Raw genomic sequence first — 18,856 nt, 5'->3', positions numbered from 1 at the left:
TTCATTCATTCCTCATCATCACCGTCTCCTTTACTCTAGCCGGCATAACTGTGGGACGTAAAACTCAAAGATTTCATTTCATTTCTTTTGGCGTCATCATCAATCCAGGGGCATTTATCATATACTGTTCTTGTGAGAATTTGTTTGTTATTGCTGTATATGATAAAGATCGTCAAAAACTCTAGTACAGAAACTTCTGTATCTTAAAACTCAGCTTCACGAACAACGAACAGTTCGTGCATGAAGTGATATTCTTCTGTATTTCTGCTCCCTAGCTGATCTATATTCTTCCAGCAATTGCTTGTTCTTGTACAATGGTTACCACACTCGATCTCCTTTGATGTACAAATTTTATAACATCTTAAAGAGGTAAAATGTTTATTTTTCTACTCTTTCGAATTCTTAACCCTCCATCGCAGGCGTGCTTAATTGTAACATCAAGCCATGCGCGCGGAGTCTCACTACGCAATATGCATTTATCTTCTTTTTAAAGTGTATTTTGTTTTGAAGAAATTTTAAATTGTTGAATAGGCCTATATTCTTTTAAATGTTTTGACAATTGCCAACGTACATTTTACAGTATAAACTCCTTTGAGCAGTTCTAATATTTTATTACTCTACCTGACTTAGCCAAATCTAGCCAGGCAAAATTGAGGCCAACACTGGCCAGAGATTTGACAAACTGGAACTACAATTCAGTGTGAGTAGAGAAACCATTCGGTAGCATCTCCATCAACTTAGGAAGCACTACAAGTTTGGTCGATGGATCCCACATGATTTGACTCCGGGCCAGGAGGCAACGCGAGCAGACACCTGTGTTTCTTTGCTGTATAGTCTGAGGAAGGAGATATTTCTGGACAGGTTGTTGACATGTAATGACAAGTGGGTTCTGTACAAAACTTCACGTCACCGCCACCATTGACTAGCATCCTATGAACCGGTTCCAAAACGGCCGATACCAGCACTGCACCAGAAGAAGGTCTTCCTGTGTGTTTGGTAGACTGCTCGCGGCATCGTGCATAAGAAACTGCTACTAGCACCTCAGAGCATCAATGCAACTGTGTACTGTCAGCGAATTGAAAACCCAAAACTCTGGAGGCAGAACTTGTGAATCTAAAATGGTTCCTCCTGTTACAGGACAATGTTTAGCCTCACGTGGCTAGAATGACGCGGGTCACCTTTCTACACCTTGGATTGGAAACACTATTAAGCCACCATACTCCCCAGACATTATACCGTCCGATTATCATCTGTTCCATTCCTTGGGCAATCACTTTAGCTTGCGCCAGTTTAAATACCTAGTAGAAGTGCACACGTCCCACCAAGCTCTACCGTGATGGAATCCATGGCCTTCTAAAGCTTTGGCACAAGATCTTCGATGGTGCTTGGGACAATGTTTGATCTTCCAGGTACGTCTAAGGTAACATATTGATCTTCGAAGGTGGTGGGTGAAATAGCGACAGAACTCTCTTGGTTACCCTTTATATCTTGAATAGCAAATTTTTACGGATGTGAAATGTTCCAAGAGCCACCACTAACAAAGAGGATACAGAGAAAGCACGGAGAGTGGGTTTGAGCTATCAAATCTAAGGAAAACAATAATGAAGAAACATAATTTAGAAATAAATAAGTCAACCATTATAGTGACTATTTTTTAAATATGTATATTTGAATAATTTAATTAATAATTTTAACAAAAGGGAAACTTTTATCAGTTGTTTTCCCTATCAAACACTCTGTAAGTATTTTCTTTGATGACAGTACTAAATGCTTCTTCAATGGCCCAGACATACTCTTTAAATAGATGCATTTAATTAACTCATCTATATTGATATTCAGGATTCGTTCACTAGTTCTTCACCTATCCATTGCAAAAACAGAGTGACAACAAGGAAGTTTCGGCATTTGGAAAATCATTCCAATCTGAAATTATATGAGAAATAAGAAATAAATATGTGGACAAAATAAGAAGAAACAAGTGTAAAACAAAAATACACTATAGCATAAGTTTAGACTATGATCTTACGAAAGTCTCTGTCTAATGAACTGTATTAATTTTAACAATCTAGGGCAAAGAATATATACATTAAGTTTTTTATTTCGTGTAATATAATTTTGGGTAATATGCACAGTTCGATAATATGAGCAAATCTGTTTTCCCAGTATTACTCATAAATGAATTTTACAACTGAATTTATTAGTTTGTAACATTCTAAGAGCATTTGTAAACAGAATGCAGATAAACATGATGCTTGTGCAGTTATTTTTCGTTATTTTGGAGGATACAAAAATAATTGTAAAGTTGCTTGCAAAATTTCATTTGTAAGATTCAGTATAAAATAAAAAGAAAACTTTACGCCCTATATAAACCTTTAGATATAAAAATCAGCTAATTTTGGTAATCTGTAAATATTGCGTTATCACAACATAGCAAAGGTTGGAGCATCACAACTCCATTCCAACTGCAATGCTGCAAGTTAGTAAATATTGTTACTTTCTGCAATACAAACTTATTTATTGTGTATAAAATAGAGGTGGTAATTAACATGCAGTCAGCAAACTTTAGATAAGCAAAAGAAACTTTTGTACTATGCATATATTTTAATCATAAAACAGGTTTAAAATTATTGTGACTAGGAATCATTTTGCTTCAAACTACAACCGTTCCAACAAGTGAAAATATACTATTATGAAGAGTGCCGTGCCTTGGGGGAAGAGGCGAGAGGGGTGACGGCCCAAGCGCCGAAATAAGGTGCACGGAATTCGGGAGGAAAAAGGAAAGGAGAGGAGAGATTGAAACTCACTTGCAATATTTTAAATAAACAGCAATATCTTTTCAATTGAATATTTAATTTGACCAGAGTCAAATCTATACTTGTGCACATATAAAATGGAAGGAAAAAGGTAATAAAAATTGCTCAAATTCAAGGAAAAGCAGGATTTATTTCTGAAAATTTTCTTACGCTTCGGGCCAACCATAGTGTCGATTCGCAGCTAGTTTGTCAACCTAACTCTTATGTACTGTGGCGCCGTCGTATACTCTCGCCCCGGGCGCTGATTTTCCACGGCACAACACTTATTACGAATTTGCATAATTTTTAAGCCGTAATGACAATGATCAATAGCGCAAATAGTCCGCAATCAACAACTACAGTAATGAATGTCTTTTATCATAGCTAACGACTGACTGACTCTGCATTTTAATTTACTCGGAAGTTTAGAATCTGCATCTGCGACATATTTGGGACAAATTGCAAGTACTTTCAACATATTTACTTTTAAACCCTGAAGTTTTAAAATGGTGCTCTGTGTCACCTATTAAACTATTAATGAAAATCACACAACGTTTCCCAATCGATGTCTCGCAGGATACACACACACACACACACACACATATATATATATATATATATATATATATATATATATATATATATATATATATATATATATATATATATATATGGGGGCCGTTCGGAAAGTAACCTCTGATTGGTTAAAAACGAAACACCGAAGTAAACAAGAAATTATTATAAATATAGGAAAACCATTAATTTCTTCTATTTTTCAACATACAGTAGTTTCCATAAACATTCAAGTACTTATCATACCTCTGTACTATCTTAGAAATTCCATCAGCATAAAACTTTACTGCCTGTGCCTTAAGCCAGTCTGTGACCGCTTCTTTCAGCTCCTCATCACCAAAACCTGGAAATTTGTGGAAACTAATCGGCAAGCTCCGAGATTGTGGAACGTCTATTTTCTCGAACTTTCTCATGAATTTTCTGAGCGAGTTCATCAGGCATCGCTGATGGCCTGTCACTCCTTTCTTTATCATGAATGTTTATTCGTGCACTTTAAACAGACGAACCCATTCACGGACAACTCCTTCACTTATCACACTTCGTCCATATTTGGCACAAAGTTCCAGATGAATAGTTGCTGCCGAATATTGTTTTGCCGTAAGAAAAAGTATAACAGCTCGCACTTCAAAAGTTTTTTATTGCAGCACACGTTTTGAGACGCTACAAAAGTGGAACTAGTAATCAGACCACCTTTACTCTACCACGGCTGGATGAAGACTAATCTACCGCATCGTCTCTCTGAAGATGACAACGCACCACCACTACTTTACGCATAGTGAACAATTGGTTACTTTCCGAACGTACCTCGTATATATATAAGTACATTAATAGATAAGGTAAGGTAACATTTTTTTCTTACTATTTTGGGAAGATCATAGAGTAAGGAATTTTTGAGAAGACTCTGTTGGCGACATCTTTGAACACCGCACTGTAAGCTTCCTCAAACGCCCATTTGTATTGCGGGAACAACAAATCCATATTACTGTTAAGAAGGTCATTCACTAATTCTTCTCCTGTAGAAGAGAGAGAAAAAAATGTATATAAATATATTGTACATGACATAATATTTATACAGAGTTTGTCCGCAAAGTAGTAGGACTATATTTTTTAAAAAAATAGATAGATATATTCAGTGACTTCTATAGCGGGTAGGCCAGGTAGACACAGGCCTACCCAAAGCTTTTGAAAAATATATAAACACAAAAAAATAAGAAGTAAATATATTTTCCACCATTTATATTAATGGTAGATAATTATTTAACAAATAGCATCAACCACTAGTGTAAAAGTAATTTTCTACTGTCATTAATCAATCAAATGAGTATATGTATCCATAAGCGAGGGAACGGGCCTACCCAAAATTAAAATCCTAAAGCTGCCTCTGGATATATATTCACAATTTTGACACATCGAATTTATAGTTTCCAAAATATGTTACTTGATCATTACCACAGCGTTTCCAGCGACTCTGCCAATCAATGAAGGATCCATCGAACGTAAAAACTGGAATGCTCTTCAGCCCCCTCATTATGACATCTTGAGTGACCAGAACCGAGCCGTAGTGCCGTGCTTTCATGACCCTTTTCAGTCAAGGGAACAGGAAGAAGCCTAAAGGTGCGACATTTGAGCTGTAAGGTGGTTGGGAAAGCTGTGTGATACCATGTTTGGTCAGGAAGTCCATGTCAGCAAAAGACGAGTGGCTCGGCGCATTGTAATAATGAAGCTTTTGTGATCCAACGATTGCTGAACGGACACGGGTGACTCGTCTTCTGAGTCTTCGAAGTATTTCCACGTAGATTGCAGCATTCACAGTCTGACCATGGGCACAAACTCTCTGTGAACCACTCCTTTGTAGTTAGAAAAGATGATGCTCTCTTAACTCCCGATCGACCCATGGTATTACTCCTATAAACAGTCTTGATCATGTCATTTTTCTTACTCACAGTTTTACCCAGTTTGAAGCAAAACGTCACCGCATAACGCTCCTCTAACAAACAATTCATTCTACAGATAACTAGGGACTTTGAAAGGGGTTTACCTTTCTCAGTCTACACTCCGTGAAAGTTTGGAGACAACTGGCTACCGTGCTTTGGTACCTAAGACCCCTACCTTCCAACCAGCGCAGTAACATCCCATTGTTGACCACGTTTTGATGAGAAAATATCAGTCCTACTAATTCCGGAACAAACCCTTTTGTGCAACCGTTTGTGTATATATATACATAGTTAGCTTACATGACGAGATTCGGATTCGATTCCCGGCAGAAGTTTATGTGGCTCGGATCCCACGTTAAGTTGTAGGTGCACGTCTGTTATTTTCTCGGTGCTGGAAGGGGTTCTAAACTGCAATCAAATTGAAGGTTGTGTATAATGTGAGAGAAATGCTCATTCCAAGTGCATCATTTCCAAAACCCGGAGAAGAAAATAGATAAAGAAAGAAAAGGAAGAAACTGTTTCCTTTTCACGTCATAAAACTATGGTAAACTATCAGCTCAGAAAACTAAGACCAGTATTGAGTATTTTGGTAAATGTCGTTAAATGAAGGTAATAAAGCAAAAATAGAATGTTTATTTCAAAACATTTATGCAACATTATCTTCTTATCAACAAATATTGCATTATTTTGTTTTATTTCAATCCATCAGAAGTATATCTAACGATAATGTCGAATTATGTTCTCTAACATTACTGTTATACAATTAATGATATAAAATTTATCAAATAAAGACTAACTATTTGACTCACTTATTTCAGCAACAAAAAGATAAAAATAATCACTAACAAAACGTCATTACAATTTTTTTCTCTCCCTCCCATATCTTTTTTTCTTTCTGTTTCTTCTTTACAATTACAACTGAAAACTGTACACCTATACATTATTTTCATTTGAGAAATACCCCTTCTATGCAAGTCGAATACGTCGACATTTGATTTTGCTAAAAATGTGTTGTTATAAAAGCTATACATTCTTCTCACAGGGGATTTATTTAATGCCTTTGTGCGATCTTTCATTAGATGAAAGTTACTAAATTAAAACGGGTTTTGTTATTGCGAATATGAAAGTAGATTTCTGATCATAGGTTTTGCGAATCTATGTAACTATGGATCAATTCATGAAGAAAGCACAGATACGAGTTACTTCGCTGAATTTTAAGTGACTTGAGTGAATAGTGTTGTAGAGGTATATAGATATTGGTAAATGTTTGTTTCTTTATAGGTCATAAAACGTACATATTCAGATTATATTACTTTAAGTTTACGTGAACCAATTTTAGTATTGGGATTCCAAACTATTGGTGCATATGCTAATTTTGAGTATACATAGGCAGTATAACCTGCTAAGAACATCAGGATTTCTGAATTCATTTCAAGCCTCATTAGAAATCTGAGATTTCTATACACTTTACTTATTATTTGCTTAATATCGTGGCCAAATGAAAGATTTAATCTTATCATCACTCCAAAATCGCGTACATAGTTATCTCTCGTTAATAGACCATTATCCATTTCCTATTGAAATTAAAAGAAGTAATAAGTGTTTCCTAGTGTACGAAAGTACGCTGCATTTTTTAGCATTTATCAATAGATTGTTGATTTTAGACCATTCATGAAGTGCATTGATGTCACTTTGTAATGAGAAAGCATCTCTTTCAGTAGTTATAGTACGATAAAATTTCAAGCCAGCTGCATGTAACAATTTATGTGATTCAATTATACTAGATAAACCACTTCGGTATGATTAAGAGAACAAATGTATCAGGTTCGAATCCTGTGGAACACTAGAATATGCTGTGTGCGGTTCAACAAAGTGCCCTTGTACACAGAAACTTGGTTCGAGAACATAGGGTGCTTTGAATCTTCGTAACTTTTACGTAAAGTAGAACATAATTAGCTTCTAATACGGTAGCAGTATATCATGATTGATTATATCAAAAGCATTGATAAAACCTGCATACCACATCTGGTTGATATTTGTTGTCAATTTCTGTAGCTACATAATGAGTAAATTCTGGAAGATTCGTTATTGCTTATTTTTTTAAGGCATAATGTTATGTTGTTTTAGGGAAATACGTGAACGTACATGGGAATATATATATATATATATATGTGTGTGTGTGCTTCTACATAATTATTTAGAACAATTTAGCTACTGCAGAAATAATCGCAATCGGTCAATGATGTCTTACGTCAATTGATCCATTCTCTTTGGGTATTCGACAGACTCTGCAAGTTTCCATATTGCTAGAAAATGAGAGCTTTATTGAATATAGCTTGCAATGGATATTTAACTATTTCAGAACAAGTATTGATCAACTATGGTGGAAGTCTGGTCCAGCAAAGTTCTAGGCTTAAGCTTTTTTTTTTTTTTTTTTTTTTAGCATTTTCAATTTCATAAACTTTGGCATCATGAGGATCGATTTAAAACTGATCAAGAATATTGGAATTGATGTAGTCAGGTAGAAAGTTTTGGTTCTACTCGATTTGTTTAAAAGTGATTCTTAAATGAATTCGGCATACCCAGTTCATCATCTAGCATTTTTCTATTATAAATCATTGTGTTGCATTTTGTGTGTCGTTGTTTTGTTCTTTAAGTAAATCTAGAAGAATATAGGATTTGTTAGAATGTTAGATCCACAGCTCCGAACATGATATTTGTGTGCAATAGAAAGTTCACTCTTTAATGTAGTAGCCCGAATTTCCTAGAATTTATTTAAAACGAAATTAACATCCTTTATATTTCTTCTCCATTTATCCATGTCATACTGTTTACTCCATGTTATAAAGTTTTACCACTTTTGTGTCAAACTTATCGAACGACTTTAAATTACACAAAGTTAGGAAGTAACGTAACTCATGACATACATTTGCAGGGGCAACAAAGTCAAACTCAATCTCTGTATGCTTAAAAGGTTCCACCTGTAAGAACAATCCTACTTTCTGGCTCTACTATATTGTATAGATAGTAAACTATCTATATATTAAGATGGATCTATACTAGAAGCAGGTGAAAAAATACACTACATGAAAAGGTAGACGTGAAATTCTCTATATAGTAACTTTTACGAGAATGAAATAAAAAAAATATCTGATGGAGAGAACGTTTTTACCTTAAAGTCATTCTTTATTGCCAAAAGCACGCCACCTCGTGATTTTTTCTTCAGTAATAATTATATTTCTGTCAGATCGTACAGCTATAAATCTGTTGTTGGGTAATTCATGTCCGTATGACTATCTGTTAACCACGAATCAGTTATCTTATTATTTGATTATCTTTTTCAGAATATCTCTAAGGAAATAATTAAGTTTAGTTTGCAGTCCTCCCGCGTTTTGATACTAAAATAAATGTATATGTATTTACTTGGTATTAAAATAAAATATGTACTAAAATAAACTTGTTTATGTCCAAAATATTATACTTGGAAATAGTGTCATAGGTACTTATTGTATTAGCAGTTGTAAGTGAGCAGTTTTCGCAGAGTCAAAAGTGGTTGATTTTGCTTTCCGGTTCACTCCATTGATTAGAATTGAGTCAGGTGTGTTACGCTGACTTCTGAGATAATATTCTTCTAGCCAGTGAATGACAGGTACCTGCTGGGATTTAAGTGAAGGACGGCTCGTGATGTTCTCTTCAGCAGCAAGGGTTCCATTCCCATTTAAAGTTTCAGAGTTGACTTCTTTCCTCTGTTCATTTTCAAGTAATCCTGAAAGTATGCTTCTCCTTCCATCAGAGAATAAGTTATGTAATTGTATGGTTAGATTACCCTGCATACCAGCTGGTATCATATAATGGTGAAGATTTCCCCTTTCGTTTATACCACAGAGGAATAACCCAATTCCATATAGATGTTAGTACGTCGTAGTTTCTTTTTCCTATTTTAGAGAATTACTTCCTTTTCTTTTCGTGTAAGAACTTGCAGAGAATTCGGGAACATTTGTTTGCAATTGTTTCAGGACCCTTTCTGTGGGATCTCTAAATTTCATGGTCTCTCAAGTCTAATTGAAATGACCCCGTAACAACTCACACACTTTGGTTTCGATATCACTCCAATTTTCACTAGTGTTCTCTTCAACGCCTTTAAAAAGTTAGACTTTGTCTACACTACGATTTTCAAACCATCAATTTTATTCATTACGACAGACTTGTATTGTTAGAGGTCACTTAAGTCACTTTTCACTTGATCAAGTTTGCTTTCCACTACATACGCACTGTTCCCGAATTGAGACTAAGTTCGTTTAAACTTTCGCACTTCAGACATTAACGATTCATAGGAACCACGCAGAAAAACGATCAGTTCTTTTTTTATTTCTAATATGTCATTCTTTTGTATACTTATTTGTCGGGATGTTGCTCAATATCTCCGATTGTTGACAATATCATTACGTCCATATCTACGCGAATACCACATTTAAGATTTGAATTAGTATGTGGAAAAACTTATTTTCATCCTCTTTCTTGTCACAAACAAAATAACCATATTCTATACCTTTAGATAATTAAAGTGGAATCCATTGTACGCTTGAGTACTCTTCGGAAAGGAGAAAATACATGCTTGTCTGCTTGAATGCCCCAGCTCTTTATGAACATCTCATCATATTTTCAAACTATCAAAAAGACCTAAGATCTGCCATACCTTCTTCCTTTCACATTATAAAAGTTAATAAATTTTGAGCAAAAACAGCCTATACATAGAAGCTATATATATATATATATATATATATATATATATATATATATATAGCATTTGTACTTTCACCGTGAGTCATGATGAATCATTGTTTCCAGTTGACCATGAGTCACAGTAGACCAGTGAGTATATACTGAATCAGTTCTTCGTGGATTACATTTTCAATGCCCCACTCTCTTTCTGGAAAGTGAACCATACATTTGGCCTGAAATGCGATGCAACAGCTTTCTGTCCGTCTGTCATATTAACACTTGTTGAAACCATGGTTCGTGGCAACATTCTACATCTCAGAAACTGGTTGTTAAATATATTTCTTTACCTTTTGTACAAGACAAAACTTGTTTTGGCATCAATTTCTAAAAAAATATATAAAAACAAGAAATTGAATAGATAAATTTATCTAAGCAAGACATATACTTACCCCATGTTCCGAATCCTCCCAGGATACCACTCATGTATATTTCAGCGTGTTGTTGGGAAATTTCCGAAGTTACATTTTCAATTTTCACATATTCTACACCATTTCTCTCTTCTAGGACTCCATGTAAGCTGGTCAGCAAACGAACATCCGCTATAATATATAACATACATCTTTACATAGTACACAAATAGATTATTTGTTGACTTTATTCTTAGCAAATACTATGGTGGTGGGTGTAAAGCTTCAATACTATTAGCATATGTGTATTAAGGACCCCAAAACATTTTAAGAACTATCGTTCCATTTTCTTTATTACGTTCAAATGGATGTAGTAGAGTATGAAATCCCGTAGCGAGGTAACATGATAAAGAATATAGTGTAACCTTTGATATCTAACTGCTGTCAATCATGAACCTCTAAAAAACTGGAGGAATTAATTGAGAGACAAATTTGTGACACTTTTCTCTTTTTAATAATTTAAAATAATCTTTCCTACTAGCCAACAATGAATGAACTACAACGAACTTAGATAAAGTGAGATAAGCTACAAATCTCACTTACCATTGGCAGACTAGCCCAGCCTGTTGGATTGCAAATATTTTCCCACAATCAACGAAAGGTCCCAAGAATTCATTTAACCTCTAGCCTTAACTCTCTACTCAAACTGGATCTAATAGAAATCAACTCAACATCCGATTTCAACTTTGATGTACATAGAGCAAAAATTATAAGAGATAGCAAGAATATTTTTAATAGATTTAGAGTTCTAACAATAAGTATAATATTCTCTCTTAACCCTCTATTTAAACATCTAGTGGCCGGAATAAACCACTTCCAGTTTTAACGTTGATTACTATCGAGTAAAAACGGTAATAGTTAGCGAATAGGAACTTCTGCAATAAATTAAGCGTCCAAAAATTACAAAAAATATATTTAATCTCTACTCTAATATCTTTATTAAAACTGAAAACGTTAGAAATCTTTAGCATTCACGGTTAGTATACTAATTAAAAAAATATCACACCAAACTTCTTCACACGTGACGCTGCTGCTAGTTTTATTCTGAACGAGATTTAATTCCATTGCCTCAATTATTTCCCTATTCGTTATTTTGCCATATGCGTTTGGTTGCACAAATGTTGCAAATTTGTGTACTTTTGCCGATAGATTTGATTACTTGATTGAATTTGAAAATTAACATTATACCAAATAAACTATTATATTATCTAATATTTACAGAACTCCGTAAGTCTCTAGAGTTTGTGCCCAATTCCGTTTTCAATTACAATTGATTACTTTCCGACAGGATCTCAGGTAGTTCAGATTCCACGTTAAGTTGTAGATCGGCGTCTCATACAGTCTTGGTGCTGAAAGGGAGCCAATCCCTAATCCAACCAATAATCAATTAAGCCAACGGAAATTAAGCTAATATATATATATATATATATATATATATATATATATATATATATATATATATATATATATATATATAAATTCAATGGAAAGATAAACCCTTTTCATATGAAGGAGGTTTCCATACGCCAATAGTACCATTATTACAGAAAAGGACAGCTACCGTAAAGAACTAAGTTACTGAAAATAGTCTGTCAGGTTTCCGATTTCGCTTACTTCTGCTTTTGTATGCATTCACATTATATCTTAAACTAGTGAGGCCTCAGGTTCTTAAAAAATAAAAATAAATAGATAAATAAATAAATAAATAAATAAAAATTCAAATCATTTAACGAACTCAGAGTTGTAGATCCTGTAGTTCAAATACGAACTCAGTTCTATAATCATTTTAAGGTTTTCAATTAAAGTTAGTAGATCACTACTTTGCCAATTAGTGAAGATCTTATAATGATTGTATATATGGCTTGTAAGTCCTAATAGTTCTAGAGCCTAGTACTAGTACATAAATGACATCCTATGTGGATAATGATCTAGCATCTAGCTGTATTATGAAAGTCCTTCTGTTTTTACTCCAATCTTAGCAATATGGTTCAAAATTACAAAATCTTATTACCTTTCCTTCCTGAATCTAAACTAATCTTACCTACAAACAGTTCCCATGTTTCCTCTCTCATATATATTATCTTGTGTTCAATATTTACTGTACGTTTTCCCCACTGTGATTTTCATGTTCTTCTGTGTTTTTTTCGGTTTAAGGGAATAATCATGACCACTAGCGTGTTTAGAATTTTGTTTCAGGGGGGGCTATGAACAACACGTGAATAAGCACTTATAGTTTTCCTTTTGGGGGCCGACAAATTTTGAAGTTTTGCATATAACTAATTTATTTCGGGGGGCTTGAGCCCGATAGCCACCCCCTAAATACGCCACTGATCATGACCAATAATAACAAAAAGTCTTCTGGTTATTTTCATGTTTTCTTAAACTTAAAGGCAGTATGCATTATGTCGAATTTTCATTCGTTATGTTGCTAACAAACTGTTCAAATTCATCTCTTACATAGTGGAAGAAAATAGTACTGTCTATCTTTACAAAATAATAAATGAAATGTTTGAAATTTCGTATTTTTTTACAGGTAGCATTTATAAGATAATATATAGGCCTACTTACACTTGACCAAAGAATTAATCTTTATTCTTTTTAGCTTGAGAGTTACTTGTAGTTATTTGGTTTGTGTAAAAGTTTCAGTTAGTCATACTGCGATACTTGAGAACTGGCTTTGATCGAAGTTTAAATATATCTAATAGTCTATGAGTGTTTAAAATTCTGCTTGAAATTTTCAGAAATATGCTAGTATTCAATGTCCCTATTTTTCTTTGAAATTTGTGAAATATTTTGTTGTTTAAAATTCCAATTTCTGTTTCAACCTTGTAAAATATCCTAGTGTTTAAAGCTCCCAGTTTTAATAAGTTTGTGAAATGTTCTAATGTTTGACATTCCATAATTTTTAAACTTTTGTTAAAAAGTCTAATAATTAAGTTTTAAACTTTTCTTTGAATATTGTGAGATATTCAGGTTTTAAAATTTGTTTTTTTTTTTTAATTTGGGAAATGATATTTTGTTTACATTTCTCACTTTTCTTTAAAATTTATGAAATATTGATTTATCTAAACTTTCCAATTTACTTCGAAATTTCCTACCTTCAAAGTTTCAATTTTTCTTTGAATTTTCTTAAATATTCTATGGTGAAGTAAAAAAGAACAGCACAAAACAAACTCTATGTAGTGTTTTACGAAGTAAATCTTTAAAATAAATCAAACATACTCACATGCGTTTATTCTGGTTGGCCCTTCTCCTTCGACCTCTAGAAATAAAAACCTCCCTTTTGCTTTATAGTCAGCACTAACGTTGGTAAATGGAAAGTAGAAGTTGAAAAAGAATTTTAGATTTTGAGGATCCACTCTGAAAATACGTAGAGAAATACAATTAAATCTTGTGAAACTCTGTATGAAGAAATATATACAATTGAAAATAGTTTTTAATTCATACAGAAGAACTAAATTAATGAGTTTTAGAATGATGTTTGATTTTTAACTTTTGAATTGATAATTACAGCACTTGATGTAGTTATAACTTTAGGCTTCCTAAGCATCTTATGATAATACATTGACAATTTTTGACATAAGGTCTGAGAGGTAGGATACATACTCTAAATATAATGAAAAAACAACTGATATCAGTTTCCAATCCATACGTTTCGGGATCGCTAGGCACTCCTTATGCCGTTTAACTGCAAGTTTAGCCTGAATCAGCATAAAGGCTAACAAGATGTTAGGCGGAAAAGAGATGATATCACGGATTCTTGTCATTACCCTTTTATTTAAATGCCTATCCGTATGGGAGAGTTGCAACAGAAGAATATGCAACCAAAGAGTTTACATCAGCTTAACGCAAGCAAACTAATCTTACTGTATTTAAAAGCTTTTGATAAACTCATCCTTCTTGTGCAAAAGAGGGGCATTTCAGCTGGTATGGTATAAAAATGTACGACCAAACGGTTGAAAAACCCAAAGCTACATAAAGCAGAAATTGTTAATAGTTACAAATCACTGAATATTATTCGATATTAATTTTTAGACATTAGCTGATGGGCGGTAATAATTACTTCCGTGGCAAATATTCGCAACTCTAGCAGAAGAAATTTTCCTTTGCTGGATTACGAGTAAGTTGAAGAAGTAATATTCTTTAAAGCTTGAAGTTCAGTAAATGTGCAATAACAATAATTGGATTGACATAATACAAGATAGGGCCAATTGTAAGTTTTATTAATTCTATGCAATGATTCTGCGTAAGTGATGAAGGTACCTAGCCAAAGTCAGTTTAAAGTTGCTCTAATCATCAATAGAAATCAGTACTTTTCCTGTAGTACTTTTCCAATCCATTTCGATAAGGAGCGACAATATTCGCAACAACTCACTCAAAATCAAGAGATTGATTTCGAAGCTTTGCCCAGAAACAAAGGAAATTAATAGTCAGAGGTTAATCCGTGCACTTTATTGATATCTTGTTATTTTCAGTGTTGGAAAAGTTTCATTATTGGGGTAAACGCTGGGTAATTACATGTAAAAAGTTTTCTACGTTACGCGTAAAATATTTGTATGTGTAGCACGTAGAAAACTAGAAACAAGTCTACAAATTAAAACAAAGAATATTTATTTCGCTGATTATTATTTGGTTTAGTACAAGGAAAAAGTTCTAAAAGGATTGTTCCAAATTTGTATGGACCATCGCTGAATTTTGCAATTTTAAAAACTACCATATTGATTTACCTGTTTGGGTAACTAAGAAATAGGTATTACAGTTTGTGCTCATTATTATTATTATTATTATTATTATTATTATTATTATTATTATTATTATTATTATTATTATTATTATTATTATTATTATTATTATTATTATTATTAAAGTAGTAGTAGTAACAGTAGTAGTAGGTAGCTAGAGTGAAGAGATATAATGAAAATTATAGTTACAAGACACACAAAATCTGAATAATTTTTGATGCAGAGCGGTTTAAAATTTTCACGATCTGTGCGCGATAACAAACTTTTGCGACTGGTTACCGGTCAGACTTTGATTGTAGAAAATAATTTCGAGTAAAATTACTTTTAAATTTCAAAAGTTACAAACACAGGGAGACTGAAAAGTATTTTTTTATATATAAAGTTATCTATTTTGAAGCCTGAGAGGAGAACATGGAATTTGCTAGTGAGAGAAGTTTGTTTTTGGGGCAGAATGCAAGTTGTAGGATACATAACGGCAATAGTCGCAATTTTGAAATTTTATGAGGACACGTCGCGTATCAAGTAACCTGACTTGTGGTCATGAATCCGAATGTATAATTGCATCTTCCATATCTTCTTTGACTTCTATCTTATGAATAAAGCGTATATATGGCGTAGAAAATATAAAGGAATAGTTTCAACAAAAATAATACAGCTCGAATTGGAAGTTCTAAAGCATATATAAATACATATTTAAAAGTTTAAAGCTTATATTAATGCTTAAGAGCATATTCAGCATATTCTGTAAGTTTTACTTCAGAATACACTTATAATACGCCATAAATACAATTTTAGATTGTATTTTTAATGCATTTAAATGTTTATCCAACAGAATGGCATTTTGCATGGGATAATGAAAGAATGTATATTTTATAAAGGACTGATATTGTTAGCAACCGATCAGCAGAGCAAAGTCACTTTCTATTGCCAAGATGTTAACAGACATCTGATAACGATGAATCATTTTAAGACCGTGTAGATATCAATTCAGAAACTAGAGACGCCAGGAATGGTGCTCAGCAAATACTTCGTTCTAATTGATGAAATTCAGCACGAGCTCCAGTCAGTTCCTGGTGAATTCGGGCGCTCTGTGGAAAAGAAATTGACGGTTGTTCTTGCCAGAAACCCAGACTACAATACAACTGAAGATATGGGAAAATGCTTTCAAACGTTATTTTCCAATTTGCCAGAAAATATAGATATTACTATCGCTCCTTTCTGTATATATTGTCCGGTAACATCTGTTGCTGTTGATAGGTCATTTTGTGGCTACCTGACACCAGAAAATGTGGAGAAATATTTCTAATATAATGTATGGGTAATTACGAGAAGGAATAAATCCTTAAAAACGAAGTTATTTTTTGTACATAGGAACATACAGAAAAGTGAGGCTTCTATTGTTTCGTGTGAAGTAAATGCATATTAAAATGTAATTAAGAAGGAAAACTAGAAATTGTGTTCTCATATTACTCTGTTCATTTTAATCTCAAAATCTGTGTATGTTTTAAAAAAATTAGGATATACTTATAAACTGTAAATATCATAATAATAAATTCTGACGAGAAGTCCCTGAAATATAAAGTACACTTTCTTTCCGTATTATATTTTACCAACAAAACTTCTCTCACTACTTCGCCGCATGTTCGAAAGTGTTTTCTTTTATTGTATTGTTAGTGCATATTAAGTACATATTTTAGCACATTTAACAGCATAGTTGGTTGCATATTTCATGAATTTTAAGTGCGTAAAAATCGGATGTCTAGTTATGAAGATTGAAAGTTTGTAAATTACCTACCAACGGTAGGTATACGCTACACCACTTAGTCTCTCTTATAGTCATGCCGTCAAATGTACAATCGTAATTACCGTATCAACTCCGACTGTACACGCAGAAGAATGTTCGGTGAAAGGTAGTTATACTCTTACTGAATACGTTCCTGTAGTTGCTTTATATCGCGAAGTTCCTCAGCACACACCATCTGCTTTAGGTGACCTCACAGTTAGAAATAAAGCGCTAAGAGATCAGATAATATAGGCGGCCATTACATGGGACCACGATGACGAATCCACTTCTCTAGGAGTTGTGCGGCCATTACATGGGACCAGGATGACGAATCCACTTCTCTAGGAGTTGTGCGTGGAGCCATGAATGCACACCTACGCCATAATGAGGAGGGATCTCATGGCGTAGAAAATATAAAGGAATAGACAGGAAATTTTCGTGTGTATTCAGGGAGGGAAAAATATTTCGGCAGGAATGTCATATGCCGATGTGGTATTAAAGTAGTATCGATGAAAGATAAACCAATGATGCCTGTAACCGATATGCCACACAACACAACTACGCTTGCAAAAATATGTTCCTTAATTTGATCAACACAGTTCGAATCACTGTGACACCAGCACCGGCCTCCCCTTTTAAACAGAAAGATGTTTCGTCGCTGAACAACATGTCACGTGAAATCGATGGATTCAATTCTTGCTGGTTCGTAGTAGTCAGCGTACAGAGAATCTCAGTTTTTATTGTAAGGACCCTAGCGATTGGTATCCAATATCCGTTTAATGGAAGACTGGCTGATATTACTAGAGACCTTTTTACAAAAATGACAGAACCGCCGTTGAAACCTCCTCATTGGTGGCAACGTTTGGTATTTCACCACGTACTTTATCTTGTGCCAGTTTCTCAGAATTCGACAGTCACATACGCGACGATGCTGTGCTAGACTGGATATATCTTGGAGTTTGTCTCCTCTGTGATGCCATGGAACTGCGTTTCCTGAATGTTAGGATGGTATCTATCTCTTATACCTTTATCAGAGACATCTTAGATCTAATGCAATAGAGATTCTGTTAGTAACAATGACACTTTCAAAACTTTCAGTATCCTTGTGGAAAAAACAGAAGATATTGAAGAAATAATTACAAATTTGATTTTGAGCTCACGCCAGTGCTACTTGGTGTGTTGCATGTCCCTAATCCTATTTTAAATTTCGAACTTGCATTCAAGATGGTGAACATGGTCACCATTTATCCTACGTATTTTACCTTTCTTTACTATTATCTCTCATTAACAGATTTCGCATTTGTCTCTCATGTTTCACAATAAAACGATGTCCAAAGACTTTTGACTCACACTATGTGCACTTTTCGTATTATACTTCGTTCCTTGCATCTAGTTTTCTTCTCGAGGTCAATTAAATGTAACAGAGTTTAAATTATTTGTGGTTTTTATATTTACTACAGTCCGTGCCTTATGTAAGAAACCGTGCGGCTACATAGAAATCAAGGTACAGTACACTGAACTGTGGAGTAATTAATAAGGTCATAAGCGTTTAAACAATCAAACTTGAATTGAAGAAATTGAAAAACCCAAACAGATAAGCACTCAAGTAATCTTCTTCCTCTGTAATACCGAAATGAAAGAATGAGGACCGTTTTGTTTTGAATGCTTCCGAAAAAGAATCAATTGATCATAGTCTCGTCAAAATTTTGAAATGCAAAGTAGAAAATCTCGTTGGTTCTGATAAATATGTAGATTACAACTAAAACTGGCTTTCATCAGGTAGACCTAAGAAGAGCATCCTAAACCTGCTTAGTTGTAAGATTGACTTCTACTTTATTATTAT

At 33.9% G+C, this 18,856-nt stretch overlaps 1 protein-coding gene across 1 annotated transcript in view; it reads right to left on the bottom strand.

The window, feature by feature from the left end:
* Positions 1-1,648: 1,648 nt before the first annotated feature.
* LOC145691962 (protein takeout-like) overlaps positions 1,649-18,856 on the bottom strand; it is a 35,648-nt gene continuing 18,440 nt past the window's right edge. Inside the window, exons 4-7 of the mRNA XM_081767260.1 lie at positions 13,715-13,848; positions 10,471-10,620; positions 4,225-4,378; positions 1,649-1,923 (exon numbers count right to left, since the gene is read on the bottom strand). Of these exons, the coding sequence (XP_081623386.1) occupies position 1,923; positions 4,225-4,378; positions 10,471-10,620; positions 13,715-13,848 (439 nt within the window). The 3' untranslated portion in view covers positions 1,649-1,922. The remainder of the gene's footprint in view (positions 1,924-4,224; positions 4,379-10,470; positions 10,621-13,714; positions 13,849-18,856) is intronic.

The sequence above is a fragment of the Thermobia domestica genome, chromosome 8 (genome assembly GCF_964235325.1).
Source record: "Thermobia domestica chromosome 8, izTheDome1.hap1.1, whole genome shotgun sequence".
NCBI lineage: Eukaryota > Metazoa > Arthropoda > Insecta > Zygentoma > Lepismatidae > Thermobia > Thermobia domestica.
This window is presented reverse-complemented; position numbering and strand designations above follow the sequence as displayed.